Here is a 16,589-nt window from a genome sequence, read left to right as displayed (position 1 = left end):
GACACCAGAGGGAGACTGACTCAAGGTCATTGGTAACTGGAATAAAAAAAGCAACTCATTCATTCCTTACGTTTGCCTATCTACCTTCCTTCCCCTACCCAATATTTAGTTCTCGATAAACTTAATGTTCTAAACATGGAGTGTACATCTTATCTCAAGGGCTTGATGATCTCTCTTCTGCTGATTTCAAAACCTTGTGTGCATCCCAGAGTTGAGATCATAAAGACTTGTTCAGAGAGGGCAACATTGGGGCTCATAGAGGAGAAGTTAATCTGTGAACTTAAAATGAAGAAATTTTTACTAAATGTGTAATCAAAACTAGAAATGAGCATAGTCAGACTCAATATTTATTTAAGAAGAAAAACAGAGGCTAGGTTTGCTGGCTAATCTTTTGTTGGCTTACTTATGGATCAGCGCTGTCAGGCAGCTGCACACCCATGCTTTGTAAAAGGTTGGAAGCAGGTCCTGCCAGTCCAGCTTGGGAACTGTAGGATTCCAGTATGTTTGAAACCAGGTTCAGGTCTATATCCACTGGTGTCATAACAGATCCTCCTGCACCAGAATCTTCCTCCTCTGAATTGTTACTGGCAGTCTGGGATAGAGGCTCCTTGTTCATGGAGGGAAAAGAAAATCATGGTACAATATGCTATTAGGTTGGATGGTAGTTACATTAAAAAGCTAAATAAGCAACAATGTAAAATTGATTTCCATATGAGAAACGAAATTCCCTTCTTGATAGAAAATTAAAATGAAGTCTAATAATAAACTATGTAATTTAACACACTCATTAAAATTTGGTTCCCAAGATTAAAACACACTTCTTCCTAGGATAAGTTTCTGCAAATTAAATGGATTTCATCCCAATTTTGAAACAGCCCAAGGGAGATTACCAGAGTTAAGGAGGTAACTTTATAGCTTGCCTAAGAGTTTTAAAAGAAATAAACAGAAAAATGAACATTAAAAAAAAAAAGAATCTAAATTTTCTCTACGTGAAAGAAGTGAGATTTCTTTCCTACCCACAACCCCCACCCCAATGAGAAAACAAAATAAAAACCTGAGGCTTTGTGGGATCCAACCACAGAGACTGTGAATTGGTACTTGAGCCTCTGATTTCATAGGCTGAAGAAAGAATTTGAGAGATTGCAGCTTGATCTATAGATTTTTATATCTTTGCTACCCAAAGTGTGGTCCATGGACCAGCAGCACATCCATCACTTGGGAACTTGTTAGAAATGTAAAATCTCAGGCCCACCCTAGACATATTTAACCAAAATCTCTCTCTCTCTCTCTCTCTCTCTCTCTCTCTCTCTCTCTCTCTCGCTCTCTGTCTCGCTCTCTCTTGCTCTCTCTCTCTCTCCCTATATATATATATATATATATATTTATATATATATTTATATATATAAATATATATATATATATATATATTTTTGTGTGTGTGTGGTACGCAGGCGCCTCTCACTGTTGTGACCTCTCCCGTAGTGGAGCACAGGCTCCGGACACGCAGGCTCAGTGGACATGGCTCACGGGCCTAGCCGCTCTGCAGCATGTGGGATCTTCCCGGACCGGGCCATGAACCCGCGTCCCCTGCATCAGCAGGCGGACTCTCAACCACTGCGCCACCAGGGAAGCCCCAAAATCTATATTTTAACAAGATCTTCAGGTGGTTCATATTCACATTAAAACCTAATGTATAGTTTCTAGTAGATTTTGGCAATACTAAAAGTGATTAGTTTTAAATGTGGTTAAGATGATCAAAGCAAGGGGAATGACATTAATTAAGGGCTCATTCTGGGTTTTACTGTTGTCTCATTTGGTTCTCACGTTCATTCTATGACATGAAGATTATTAGTTAATGGATACATTCACAGTGGATAGCTGAGCTGGATTTCAAACCCGGCCCATGAGACTCCAGGGTCCATTCTCTTTCTATCTGTGGTTAGACAGTGCTGGTATAAAAACTAGGATAAAAACATGAGTGGAAAATGAATTCTAAATTTGGCTCTAAATAAGGGAAACATATAAAACAAACACTATTAAGACTCGAAAATTACTTGGATATTTAATATCCTTTCTCTTTTTTTAAAATCAATTTAAGCTATTAGTAGGAGCATGCAACCACATACTAATTTGAACATATCACATGACTTTAAAAAAAATCCTGATAGATAACATAGAATAAGTAATATAGTCAAGCTTATGTTTAAGAAAATTAATAATCCGTCAGCCTACCAGTGTTAGGAAAAAATTAGCATTCTTATTTATTCAAATTTTAAAATTCATCACAGAAAATTATCATGAATCAAATAAAAAAAAAAGAAAAGAAAAACTAAGATAAAATATGGTTTTAGCTATCCTTTGTACTAGATTCAAAAGGGAAAGAGGTTAAACACACACATACCATTTGCTTCTGGGTGGTGAAACTTTTGCCAATGCTGGTATGTGCGAGTTCCTGGTCCATCTGGGCCATGTATGACTTGAGATCATTAAGAGTTCCTTTTACAGATGCTTCTTCCCCAGGCTCCTGTGTTTCAAGATCTAAGTCATCATCACTATCTAAACATTCAGAGTCTTCCTCATCCAGATCATCAGAGTCTGAGTCATGGGGCCTTGAACCTACATAGACCCCAACACAGAAAGAGCCACTCATTAAATTTTATTGGAGTGATTACACATCTCAAAAGAATTAGAATGTTATCTGCACAAAAGAGTGAATATTAGGCAAACTACTTCAGAAAAATCCCCTTCAGAAAATGGTACTGCTGGCAAACATTTGCAGAAAAGTACACAGGCTGAGCTGAAGGATTCAGCTTTTTCTTTTTAATGTGAATTCAATTAATTAAAATTTTTTACTTAAAAAATTTTAAAACTACATAATACAGGATACATTTTGATGTAAACATTCAAGTTATGCAGAATTGTCTCACATTTCACTCTCTTCCCAGAGTTGAAGATCTTTTCACAGTTCAGTGGGTACCCAGACCTTTATTTATGGAATTCTGTGTGTGTGTGTGTATATGTACACATATATAAAACACATTTGTTATGTATATACATATTGAACTATGGTTTGCTTTTCTACGATTTTTTTTTTTGTAAAACTGAACTATAATCCAATTTTTGCTACTACAATGTTGCAATCACCATCTTAGCATATATAACTTTTTCATAAATTAAATTCCTGGAAGTGAAATAGCTAAGTCAAAGTTTATGAACATTCTGGAGTACCAAACTGCCCTGAGAAAAGAAAACTTACACTTCTACTCCCACAGTTTGACAGTGCTCATTTCTCCAACCCTTGAGAAAACTGGTTATTATCAATCTTTTAAATTTTTGCCAATATGATGGGCAATAAAAAGGTTCTTATTTTTACTGTGTATTTACTTGCTTACTAGAAACCGTTAACTATCTTCAAATATTTATTGATTATATTTATTCTTCAAGGCACTGCCTGTTTATATCCTTTGTTGATTTTTTAAAAATTGGGCTATTTGTGTTTTTATTATTAGTGTATAAGTGCAATATGTCTAAAAGAGAAAAACAAATTGTAATACGGGAGCCCATGTAAAACCCTGTCTAAACACACAGCATTCATTCATTCAACAAAGATTTAATGAACAGCTACTACGTCAGGCACTAAGCAAGGCATCCTCTGCAAAATCATTCAATAGGGCAATAATTAATGGTTGAAAGCAACTCAAAATCATTTAAAAAAAAAAAAGCAAATGAGATCCAATGCTCCAATGCTCTAGCAATTGCTATACTATTTACGCTTGCAAAATGAAAATAAACATCACACTGTAACTCACCTAAGATCTTATCAAAATAATTAAGGAAAGAATCTGCATCAAAAGTGACTGGAGTCTCAGAATGTTCTCTGTAAGATTAAAGGAAAAAGACAATTTATCCCAAACAGAACTCTTTGAAACTTTTTCTAAACTGGTGCCATTCTTAGGAACACTCTAGAGATATACTCTCAAAAGAGGCACAGCAAGGAAAATTGTAGTTTAAATTTTAAAAATCATTATGCTTACTGATAGGGCAACAGACATGGGAAAGATTGATGAAATAAAAGTAAAAACTGCACTTTGATTATGCACATTTAATTTACGCTGATTTAGGGATCTACCCACCCTCCATCTCCCATAAGATGTATCTAACATTAGCAGAAGTTGTTATTTATCCAAATTCATTTAAATAAAGTTTATCTTTGGGCTTCCCCGGTGGCGCAGTGGTTGAGAGTTCGCCTGCCGATGCAGGGGACGCGGGTTCGTGCCCCGGTCCGGGAGGATCCCACGTGCCGCGGAGCGGCTGGGCCCGTGAGCCATGGCCGCTGAGCCTGCGCGTCCGGAGCCTGTGCTCCGCAACGGGAGAGGCCACAACAGTGAGAGGCCCGCGTACCGCAAAAAAAAAAAAAATAAATAAATAAAGTTTATCTTTTTAAGAACCAAGTCTTTAAAAATAAGTAAGAACAAACCTTCCCTTATCTCTGCTTTCTTAAAGAGAGAATACTAAACATAAACTTTAATCTTCTCATGAGGCTAATGAGCATCAACATTAATGAAGATATATTTGCTGTGCAAGTAACAATTCTAACTACCTTTTTTTCCTATTACTTGCCAAATGTAACATCTGATTTCTTCTGTTATTATTTCTTCCTCTGATAAACACTCTTATCCTCCTCTTTTGAGTTTGAAGCTTCCAATCTGCTTGAGGGTGGGAGATCAGAAGTCTGAGCTTGATGAGAACTAGAAGTTAGGAGTCCATAAAATTCTGAGTAAAAGTCTAAAGAATAAAGTATATGGTTGCCCTGCACAGCTCTGGGGTGGTGGCCTTTACGTCTGCTGAGTGGTCTCTTTGGCTTACTTCAAGGATCATAATGGATCATGTTACTAGAAATCTGACTCCAGATAAGTAAGTTATCATAGTACTAGGCACCAAAAGAGGAAAACAAAGCAGTAAAAATCATTTATTTAAAAAAAAATTTAAACAAAGAAAAAGGAAAAAAAGAGAGAGAGGACTGGCAATGACTGGATGATGTCAACATATAGGCTATAACCATTTAGATATTTGTACTTTAACACAAATTACCGAGGCAGCTCTGCTCCTTTGTGGGTTGAGACTTTGGATATGAAAGCTTTCATGCTCTCCGAGACTCGAGTTAAGTCATACTTCTCCTCCTGCCCCTTGGAAACGGGCTCTGGTTCTTTTTTACCAGCAGCTTCCTGCAGCAGCTGGTCCAGCTGGTCTGGTGAGAGATCTAACCACTGGTCATCTGAAAAAGAAGCATGACACTGCCATACTATACTCACATGACAAGTACTCTCAGGAAAGGACCCTCTGAGACTTAGTGGAATGTTTCAATTCTTTCTCTGCTCTATCCTGGTCCATCACTTACCATCTTCTGGGGGAAGATTAGCTTCTTCTTTCTTAAGCTCTTCTATATCAAATGGTATTGTCTGTAATAACGTTAAGATTTCTTCACCTGGGCTCATAGCATGAGAGCTATAAAAAATCAAAGACATGGGTATTTAATGAGAGCTTAGAATAATAATCACGAAAACAGAGTATTTTAAAGTTGGAAGGGATTATCTAGTTTAATTTGTTTTTAAACATTTGTTTAGGACACAGAATCCTTTTTCTCAAAATTTCACCAGAAACCCTAAAATATAAAAGTGCTCGAAGAAAAACTGATCTGGGGAGTTCCCTGGTGGTCCAGTGGTTGGACCTGGCACTTTTGCTGGCCCAGGTTTAATCCCTGATCAGGGAACTAAGATCCCATAAGCTGGGTGATGCAGCCAAAAAAAAAGAAAAACTGCTTTGTACAGGAAAAGAAATCATCAACAAAATGAAAAGGCAACCTACAGAATGGGAGAAAATATTTGCTAACCGTACATATGATACAGGGTTAATATCCAAAATATATAAATAACTCATAACAGCAAAAAAAACCCCAAGCAATCTGATTTAAAAATAGGCAGAGGAACTGAGTAGACATTTTTCCAAAGAAGCCATATAAGACAAGAAAAGGTGCTCAACATCCGTTAATCATCAGGGAAATGCAAATAAAAACCACAATGAGATACCACTTCACACCTGTCAGAATGGCTATCATCAAAAAGACAAGAGAGATCATGTGTTGGCAAGAATGTGGAGAAAAGGGGACTCCCTCGTGGTCCAGTGGTTAAGATTCCATGCTCCCAATGCAGGGGGCACGGGTAAGATCCCTGGTCGGGGAAGATCCCACATGCCACGCGGTGTGGCCAAAAAAAAGAAAGAATGTGGAGAAAAGGGAACCCTTGTGCACTGTTGGTGGGAATGCAAACTGACACAGCCACTATGGAATACAGTATGGAGGTTTCTCAAAAAATTAAAAATACAGCTACCATATGACCCAGCAATCCCACTTCTGGGTATTTATCCAAAGAAAATGAAAACAAGATCTCAAAGGGATGTCTGCACACCCGTGTTCCCTGCAGCATTATTCACAATAGCTAAGATTGGAAACAACTTAAGTGTCCATCAACAGATAAATGGATAAAGATGTGGAATAAATAGACACATAGATAGTGATATACATACACACAATGGAATATTATTCAGCCATGAGATAGAAAGAAATCCTGCCATTTGCAACAACATGGATGTACCCTAAAGGCATTATGCTAAATGCAATAAGCTAGACAGAGAAAGTAAAATACTGCATGGTATCACTTATATGTGGAATCTAAAAAAAAAAGTCAAACTCATGGAAACAGAATAAAAAAGTGGTTGTCAGGGACTAGGGGTTGAGGGAAATAAGCAGAGGCTGGTAAAAGGACACAAACTTTCAGCTATAAGATAAATACAGACACAGGATCTAATGTAAAACATGGTTACTAGAGTTGATAACAGTATTACATAATTGAAATCTGCTAAGAGAGTAAAAAATTATTCTCACACACATACACAAAAAATAAATATGTGGGGCTTCCCTGGTGGAGCAGTGGTTAAGAATCTACCTGCCAGCACAGGGGACATGGGTTTGAGCCCTGGTCCGGGGAGATCCCACATGCCACGGAGCAACAAAGCCCATGCGCCACAACTACTGAGCCTGTGCTTTAGAGCCCGCGAGCCACAACCACTGAGCCTGTGAGCCACAACTACTGAAGCCTGTGCGCCTAGAGCCCATGCTCCACAACAAGAGAAGCCGCTGCAATGAGAAGCCCGTGCACAGCAAGGAAGAGTAGCCCCCGCTCGCCGCAACTAGAGAAAGCCCGCGCACAGCAACGAAGACCCAATGCAGCCAAAAAAATGATAATAATAAATAAATAAATATGTGAGGTGATGAATCTATTAATTAACTCGGTGGTGGGAATCTTCCCATAATGAATAGGTATATCAAGTCACTACGATGACACTTTAAATATCTTATAATTTTGTAATTTTGTCAATTACACCTCAGTAAAGCTAAAAAAAAAAACCCTGAAAGACTGCTTTGATTGAAATGGAGGCTGGAGGCTCGGAAACCTGCCCATTCTGCCTTCCCCTTTGGATCTGCAGCAGGCTCCATGGAACACTATCATGAAGCTGTTGATTTAGTATCACTCTTTCGATTTATATATATCATATATACGAGGAAAAGAAAACCCAGAAGAAAATATGAACAAAAATTAATCTAGCATGCATAAAGTATGAACAAAAATTAATCTGTCAGGGCTTCCCTGGTGGCGCAGTGGTTAAGAATCCACCTGCCAATGCAGGGGACATGGGTTCGATCCCTGGTCTGGGAAGATCCCACATGCCGCGGAGCAACTAAGCCCATGTGCCACAACTACTGAGGCTGCGCTCTAGAGTCCACAAGCCACGACTACTGAGCCCGTGTGCCATGACTACTGAAGCCCATGCACCTAGAACCTGTGCTCCACAACAAAAGAAGCCACCGCAATGAGAAGCCCATGCACCGCAAGGAAGAGTAGTCCCCGCTCGCTGCAGCTAGAGAAAGCCTGCGCGCAGCAGCAAAGACCCAACGCAGCCAAAAAATAAACAAAACAAAACAAAAGTTAATCTATCATATATTAAATGTTAGGCTAGCACTTCAAATACATTTTCTTTTCTTTTATTAAATTGATTGATTGATTGATTGACTGATTGGCTGTTTTACAAATGAGAAAACTGGAGCCCAGTGAATTTCTATAAGTTTTGCAAGGTCGTTTAGTTGGACAGAGCAAAGGCTTGAAATCAAGTCTTCTGATACTATTTTGTGCTCCTCCTACTATAAACTGATAATGAAATACACACAGAGATTATTTATATGATGAGTGAGTTATTTTGTGATGGTGATGTGATTTGTTATATAAGTTCAGGGAACTGTCTGAACTATTTATAATGGAGCAAATCAAGTTATACAATGGACTTGCATTCATTTAATAAACATTTGCAGACCTTGCTAACTATGTGGGTAACAGGAAACTATCCCTACTCCATAATATGTAAATTACTAGGAGAGAGAAAAGAAATACACAAATAATCATAATAAATTACAAACATATAAAGTCATAGAGGAATACCAAATGCTATCAATACAAAGAATCATAGGAGGGCCTCCCTGGTGGCACAGTGGTTAAGAGTCCACCAGCCAATGAAAGGGACACAGGTTCTATCCCTGGCCCAGGAAGATCCCACATGCTGCAGAACAACTAAGCCCGTGCGCCACAATTACTGAGCCTGCGCTCTAGAGCCCGCAAACCACAACTACTGAGCCTAGATGCCAATAACTACTGAGTTTGAACGCTACAACTACTGAAGCCCACATGCCTAGAGCCTGTGCTCCACAACAAGAGAAGTCACGACAATGAGAAGCCCATGCACCGCAATGAAGAGTAACCCCTGCTTGCCGCAACTAGAGAAAGCCCGTGCGCAGCAACAAAGACCCACCACAGCCAAAAATAAAAATAAAAACAAACAAACAAAAAAAGAGTCATAGGAGAAGGTAATTACATTCATTGGGGTGGAGGCAGACAAGTTTAAAAAAAAAAGAGAGGGCTTCCCTGGTGGCGCAGTGGTTGAGAGTCCGCCTGCTGATGCAGGGGACACGGGATCGTGACCCAGTCCGGGAAGATCCCACGTGCTGCGGAGCGGCTGGGCCCGTGAGCCATGGCCGCTGAGCCTGTGCGTCTGGAGCCTGTGCTCCACAACGGGAGAGGCCACAACAGTGAGAGGCCCGCGTACCACACACACACACACAAAAAGAGATAATGGAAGAAGTTGAGTTAGGCCTTAAAGAATACAGAGGAATTTGACAGGTAAGATAGGGTAGAGAAACTATGCAAGGGGAAAAATGAGCATTTGTATAGAGGCAGGGAAGCGAGGAACATGTTCAGAGAGCAAATGGGGTTCAGTTTGGCTTAAGGGTGGAATCCGAGGCTGAACAGATCGGCTGGGATGACAGCACAGCAAGCGTGAAATGGCTAAGTTTAGACTCAATGAAATAAGGAGTGGGTGATCACTGATGGCTTCTTTGTTATTTTTAATTTTTGTTTTATGAGATTTAAATAATATAGACAAGTTGAAAAGGTAATAAAATAAATGCCCATATCTCTACCACCCAGAATTATAATATTGTTATACTTATCTCTAGTCTAATTATATGATTACATTTATACATTTAACATAAAAACCAAACTAGTAATATGTGCGTGTACTTACAAAAAAATATGATAAAGTTAGTTTCATTTGATTATCAACACTCCCAGTTCCAATCCATTTCTCTGCTGCCCAAAGGTGATTGCTCTCACAAGAATCCTCTTGGGCCACTGAGTGTGTGTGTGTGTGAGAGAGACAGAGAGATAGAGACAGAGACAGAGAGAGTGCGTGTGTACTATTTGTTGTATTTACTGTTTTGTTCTCTTTACCTGAAATGTTATTCCCTCAAATACCTGTCTGCCTCATTCCCTCACTTCCCTAGATCTCTTCTGAAAGAAAAACTCCTTGGCCAACCTATCTAGAAGAGCAGCCCTTATACCTCTCTCCCCAAACACTGCTTTTTCTTCAAAGTACTCATTACCATCTAACATCATATAATGGTTTACCGTCTTTCTCCTACACTAGTATATAAGCTCCATAAGGGCAGGAAGACTTTGGGTTCACTTGCTGCATTCCCAGTGCCTGGAATAGGGCCTGGCACATAGGAGATAATAAGTATTTATTGAGTGGATATAGAAACTTGTATCTATACATAATACATGATATTTTGTGTATTTTTACAATTTATATGCATAGCACTCGAATTTTACAAATTTACAACTTGCTTTTTTCCCTCAACATTGTTTCTGAGATCTATTCATTTAGACCAGTGGTTCTCAACTGGGGACAATCTGGCAATGTCTAGTGACATTTTTGGTTGTCACAATTGGTGGGGAGAGGAGAGGGAGCCAGTCCTACTGGAATTTACTGGATAGAGGCCAGGGATGTTGCTTCATCTTATACTAATGCACAGGACAGTCCCCCACAGCAAAGAATTACCTGGTCCAAAGTGTCAACAGTGTCAAGGTTGAGAAATCCTGAATTAGATTTATGGATATTTAGCTAATCTCTGGATAACTAATGGATAGTAGGCCATCATGTAAATACACTGTAATTCATTTATTTACTATTGATGGACACTTAGATTGTTGGTAATTTTTCACTATTACAATCTCTAATAATTTCTAGGAGAGGGGAGTAACATGATGAGAGACATACTTCAGGCAGATTCTCCTGGCTCTAATGGTTGAATTGGAAGAGAAGAGTCTCTAGAGGTTGAGAAACAAGTTTAGGTGTAGCCATACTTCAAGAATTAAGTAAGCAGAGTAGCTAGCTGGGCAGTAAGGAAAAAGAATGCAAGACACAAGATAAGAGTAAACAGGATCTAAGGACTGGATCCAAGGAGAGCCAGGAGGTCTGGGTGATAAGGAGGATGGTGGTACTATTAAAAGACAGTAGGAAACAGTCTATGATATTAATTCAGCTAACAAAAAAGAACATTGGGAAGTAAAGAAGAGGTCTGGAGGGAGATGTGAGTTTGGTTTCAAACTGTTTAGAAGCTATCCTGGTTTGGTGAATGGGAGCCTCTCCTGCAACACTCATTAAAATGATGGATATTTAAGCTATTTGCAATAAGTAAATTATGGTCCATTTGCTAAAATGCTGTGCGGTTATTTAAAAATATGCTTATCAAAACTTTTTAAGGTCATGGAAAATATAAGATTGTAACGAGTAAAAATTATGAACAGGATACAAGATTTCTATATAGTATAAAAAATGTTTAAAAATTCAACTGGTTACGGGGAAAAAAATCCTGGAAGGCAGTAGATTGGAATAATAATAGTGGTTTACTCATGATATAAATTTTTTCCTTCTTACGTCTTTCTGTATTTGCTGTAATGAATGAATATGTTACTTTTATAACAACAAAAAACTTTATTTAGGGCTTCCCTGGTGGCGCAGTGGTTGAGAGTCTGCCTGCCGATGCAGGAGACACGGGTTCGTGCCCCAGTCCGGGAAGACCCCACGTGCTGCGGAGCGGCTGGGCCCGTGAGCCATGGCCGCTGAGCCTGCGCGTCCGGAGCCTGTGCTCCGCAACGGGAGAGGCCACAACAGTGAGAGGCCCGCGTAACGCAAAAAAACAAAAAAAACAACTTTATTTGAAAAGAACTACCCAACCATCAATCTATCTTATTTTGTGGGAGAAGCCCTAACTCTCCTAAGACTCCTACATGAGTCTTCCTCATTTCTTAACTTCTCTTCAACCTAAGACTGTAAGATAACACTTTTCAACAAGGGGAGTGGTCTCCTAGAGACAGGGATCATCATAGGGGGAGATTCTCCTAACTATGAGGGCCACCTCCTTTACTTTCCTTCCTACGTTTTCTTAAAGGATACCCTAAGAAGGCATCATCTTTTCCAATTACTGACATAAAACTGATGGGAATGGGACAAAGGCACCCCTAGACACTTACAAAAGAGTAGACTGCTGTAAAGTCATTACCACCTCACAGACACTGAGCTTAGAGTTCTCTCAGCATCAACTTTGCTTCATGCAGTCTTCAAAGAACATTTTATTACACAAATATGTGATGTTTGAGATGCTGGCAAAATGACTGGGGTTCAAAACCAGATTGGTTTGACCAAAAAAAAAAAAGCCCAATGACAAAACACACCCACACACAACTCAGGACCTTTCTAACCATAACATATACAAAGTTATTTCTTTCATGTTATTTAATAGCTGTAAGTATCTCAAATTCAATTTTGCAAACATAAACTGAATTTTTTCCAATATTCAAAATCTGACCTTTGATTCCTCAGCCCAATAAGCCCTTCGGCAGGAGCTCCAATTTCCTTGAGCCACATTGACTAGAAGTACCCTCAAGGGACAAGTCAGACAAATGTGATTTTCTTTTTTCAATGGTCCTATTCCCTCTGATTTTTGCCTGCTTTTGTTGTTCTCCACTGTCTTCAAATAACTGTTTTTTATATTCTGTCCAGGGTTTATCATGGTAATTAGCACGGGGTTATTCTGATATGTTACTCCACCATTACCAGAACTGAAACTCAACTTTATCAAATTTTAAAAGGGAGCCATTTCCTTCCAACCCTGTGTTCATTTCTTTCTTCCCCCAGAAAATGTATGGCAGCTTAGAATGAGATTTGATATGGAAGGTGAACACCTGCTTCATCCTGCATTTCAGATCCACCTAAAAAATCTAAACACAGCCCAGAACCCCATAGGAATTAAGCACATGGCTCAATACCAGACTGCCTGAGTTCAAATCCTAGGTCTGTCACTTATTAGCTGTGTAACCTTTGGCAAATTATTTAATCTCTCTTGGCCTTGCCTTCTGAGCTGTAAATAGGGAAAATAATAATTGTACCTATTTCATAGTGCGTTAAGGGGGATTAAACAAGTTAGTAGCCTATGCTTTGTAAGTACTCAATAAACGTTAGCCATTATATGATGATGATGATGACAGTGATGGTGGTGACAGCTGCCAGTGCCAGCAAACTTCTGTAACAACACTTCCTCTCCCTAACCGCCACTCCTTCAGTAGTCATGTGCCTGGCCATTAACTGTTTAAATATGGAAACTCCAACATCTGTAACTATCTCAAGAGTAAGTAACTCCTTAACTTCTGGCAAGTTATCGATCTGGTCGGGTAGCAATAAACTCACCTTTCTGGCCGGTTTATGGAGAGTTGGAAGTAGTTCTTTGCCATTTCTAGCCTTTCCTGGTACTGAGCAGAACCTTTTATCAGTCCCTAAAAAAATAATAATGCCCATCAGAACATTATATATATGGTATCATTAAACTAACCTGCTCACCAGCAACTTTCAGGGAGGCAGTGTACGATATAATATATTGTTCAAAAATCATGAGGCCTGGAGGAGAAAGCAATGTAAAGACAGAAGCAGAGTTTGGAGTACTGTGGCCAGAAGCCAACGAATGTCAACATCCACCAGAAGCTGAAAGAGGTGAGTAAGGTGCTAGCCTTACTGACCTGAATACCTGGAATAATGGATGAGAGTCAAGAGAAGGACCTCTGTTAGTTGCAGTAGATAGATCATATCGTAAGAGAACAGAAGAGGGAATCCTATCTAAAAGAAGTTATGTTAAAAAGAAAATTTCAAGGCTTCTGAATGTATTTTGTAAAGAACAGAGACTGTATAAATTCTTTGGAATAACAAGATTGAAGTTTTCCTGTAGGCTCCATGGACATACTGTCTGTACTGCCCATTGCTGTGGATTCATCTTCAACCAGTGATCAAAAGTGCTACTCAGACTCACAGATAGGGCTTCCCTGGTGGCGCAGTGGTTGAGAATCCGCCTGCCGATGCAGGGGACACGGGTTCGTGCCCCGGTCTGGGAAGATCCCACGTGCCGCGGAGCGGCTGGGCCCGCGAGCCATGGCTGATGAGCCTGCGCGTCCGGAGCCTGTGCTCCGCAACGGGAGAGGCCACAACAGTGAGGCCCGCATACCACAAAAGAAAAAAAAAAAAAAAAAAAAGACTCACAGATAAATCTTCCACATTCGCGACTGTCCCTAAGAAAGAGCAGCTCCAAACACCAACCACACCTCTCTCAACTTCTGTTTTCCCACAGATGTTAGCCAGAAGAGGCCTATAGAAGAGCCCGTGCTGCACAAGAGAAGCCACCGCAATGAGAAGCACCAAACGCTGCAACGAAGAGTAGCCCCTGCTCACTGCAACCAGAGAAAGCCCGCGTGCAGCAAGAAGACCCAAAGCAACCAAAAATAAATTAATTAAAAATAAAAGGAGAGATGAGCGCTCCCATAGGTTGAAGAAGCAAAGTGGGCACCTGCTCTGCAAACCTAGACTTAACTTGTTCCCCCTCCTCCCATGAATGCTGGAATGTTCTCATGCTAAGTGTTTTGTTAGATTTGGGATGTTATGTGAGCAAAGTGACAGATGGATGCATATTTTCTTCTTTAGTGGAATCACTAAAGATTTTATCATAAAAGGACCTGGGACTTTCTCAAGGACCTGAGAACCATCCCTTTGAAATGTAATCACCACAGAAGAAAGTGTCTGTATCTCCTATTCTCAGTAGAAAGAACCTGTACCTGGATTACCTTCATGAGTTACAGAAGAAGAATCCACTGCAAAAAGTTACACCATGTCAGTAGTTCTAAATATAACTGTCTGAATTCCTAAAGTAATTGATGGCATGCATTGTTCCTTCTCTCCTGTCTAAGAATAGAAATGAGGAGGACTTACAAAGTATTTATAGAGCATCATATGACAGCATCAGACCTGGAATATCCGTACCATGGACACAAGATAAATCAAGGGAAAGCTGTCTTGTGATGCTGCCAGCAGCAGAGAGCTGTGTGAAAGTGAACCCCAAAGCCTGAAGACCATCTGCAACATACTGATGTAGATGATAAATTACCTGTATCGTGTAACCATGTGAGATGTCCTCTGATTACTGTGAAGACTGGCTTTTGACAATGACCTGTGTGTGATCTTGCAAAAGTCACTCCTGATGACATACTCCTCACTATTTTTATTCTCTTTGGAAGAATGTTACTGTCAAGCTAAAAGACTTTACCATACCCAGTACTTTACTTCTTTTTCTTCAAGGACTATTCTAACAAGACACTGTTATTTGCATTTGAAATAAAATTTGATATTTCCAAAAAAAAAAAAAAAAAATTAAAAAAAAAAATCATGAGGTCTGAGTCCCAGTCCCTGTTTTGTCATTGATGTACCTGTTTGGGCTCCAGTTTCTTCAAAAAAGGGACTAGGTTAAATGTAGTGGTCCCTCATCCTTTTCACCCTTAAGGGCCTCTTTCCAATTTGGAAGGTTTTCTATCATTTTCTATTATTTAACTCATTATTAAGAAATAATTGATTAACTAGTAATTAATTTATAAAGCAAAGTACAAATCGAGCCAAAAAGTAGCATAATCCCACCTTAACTACCATGTCTATCTTTCACATGCATGTTTATGGTGGCATTCATACTTAATATTTTATATTCTTTAAAAAATATACTATAATATAAGCAGTTTTCCATACCACTACACAGTCTTTAAAATCGTCATATTCTTAAGGACTTTTCTACTTCTTGGATGTTTTCTTAAAGTAGATGATTTATTTTTATTTTTTAAAAATTAATTAATTAATTAATTAATTAATTTTGGTTGCATTGGGTCTTTGTTGCTGTGCGCGGGTTTCTTTTTTTTTTTTTTTTTTTTTTTTTTTTTGCGGTACGGGGGCCTCTCACTGTTGTGGCCTCTCGCGTTGCGGAGCACAAGCTCCGGACGCGCTGGCTCAGCGGCCATGGCTCACGGGCCCAGCCACTCCGTGGCATGTGGGATCTTCCCGGACCGGGGCACGAACTCGCGTTCCCTGCATCGGCAGGCGGCTCAACCACTGTGCTACCAGGGAAGTCCCCATGTGCGCGGGTTTCTCATGCGGTGGCTTCTCTTGTGGAGCATGGGCTCTAGGTGAGCAGGCTTGGTAGCTGTGGCTCATGGGATCTAGAGACTCAGTAGTTGTGGCACACTGAGCTTAGCTGCTCCGCGGCATGTGGGATCCTCCCGGACCAGGGCTCAAACCCATGTCCTCTGCATTGGCAGGTGGATTCTTAGCCACTGTACCACCAGGGAAGCCCAAAGTAGATGATTTAAATTGAAGGTTCCAAGTTTGAACCTTTCTATAGTTCTTGGAATAAACTATCAAATTACTTCCCAGTTAAGGTTCTAACTATTACGACGTTATTAGCAATGTATAGGTGTATTATTTTCACTATATTCTCAACAGCACTGAATATCATTCATATCCTTTTTACATATGTGAAAAAGTCTTTATTATTATGTTAATATGGTTATCTTTATTACTTGTGAAAGTGAATATTTTAAGAGAAATTTAGTAGTTGTCTTTTTGCAATTTTTTTTTTTTTTTTGGAATATAGTTGCTCTACACTGCTGTGCCAGTTTCTGCTGTACAGCAAAGTGAATCAGCCATAAGCATACACATATCCCCTCTTTTTTGGATTTCCTTCCCATTTAGGTCACGTAAATGTTTTAATCCATGTCTTTGCTAAC

General features: G+C 39.6%; 1 protein-coding gene across 1 annotated transcript in view; it reads right to left on the bottom strand.

The window, feature by feature from the left end:
* Positions 1-334: 334 nt before the first annotated feature.
* The window catches only part of ECD (ecdysoneless cell cycle regulator), a 28,172-nt gene continuing 11,917 nt past the window's right edge, over positions 335-16,589 (bottom strand). The window contains exons 9-14 of the mRNA XM_059054205.2: positions 13,192-13,277; positions 5,399-5,505; positions 5,092-5,275; positions 3,810-3,877; positions 2,402-2,616; positions 335-607 (exon numbers count right to left, since the gene is read on the bottom strand). Of these exons, the coding sequence (XP_058910188.1) occupies positions 404-607; positions 2,402-2,616; positions 3,810-3,877; positions 5,092-5,275; positions 5,399-5,505; positions 13,192-13,277 (864 nt within the window). The 3' untranslated portion in view covers positions 335-403. The remainder of the gene's footprint in view (positions 608-2,401; positions 2,617-3,809; positions 3,878-5,091; positions 5,276-5,398; positions 5,506-13,191; positions 13,278-16,589) is intronic.

Source organism: Kogia breviceps, chromosome 2, assembly GCF_026419965.1.
Source record: "Kogia breviceps isolate mKogBre1 chromosome 2, mKogBre1 haplotype 1, whole genome shotgun sequence".
Lineage (NCBI taxonomy): Eukaryota > Metazoa > Chordata > Mammalia > Artiodactyla > Physeteridae > Kogia > Kogia breviceps.
Note: the sequence above shows the minus strand (reverse complement) of the source record. Positions and strands in the feature narration are given on the sequence as shown.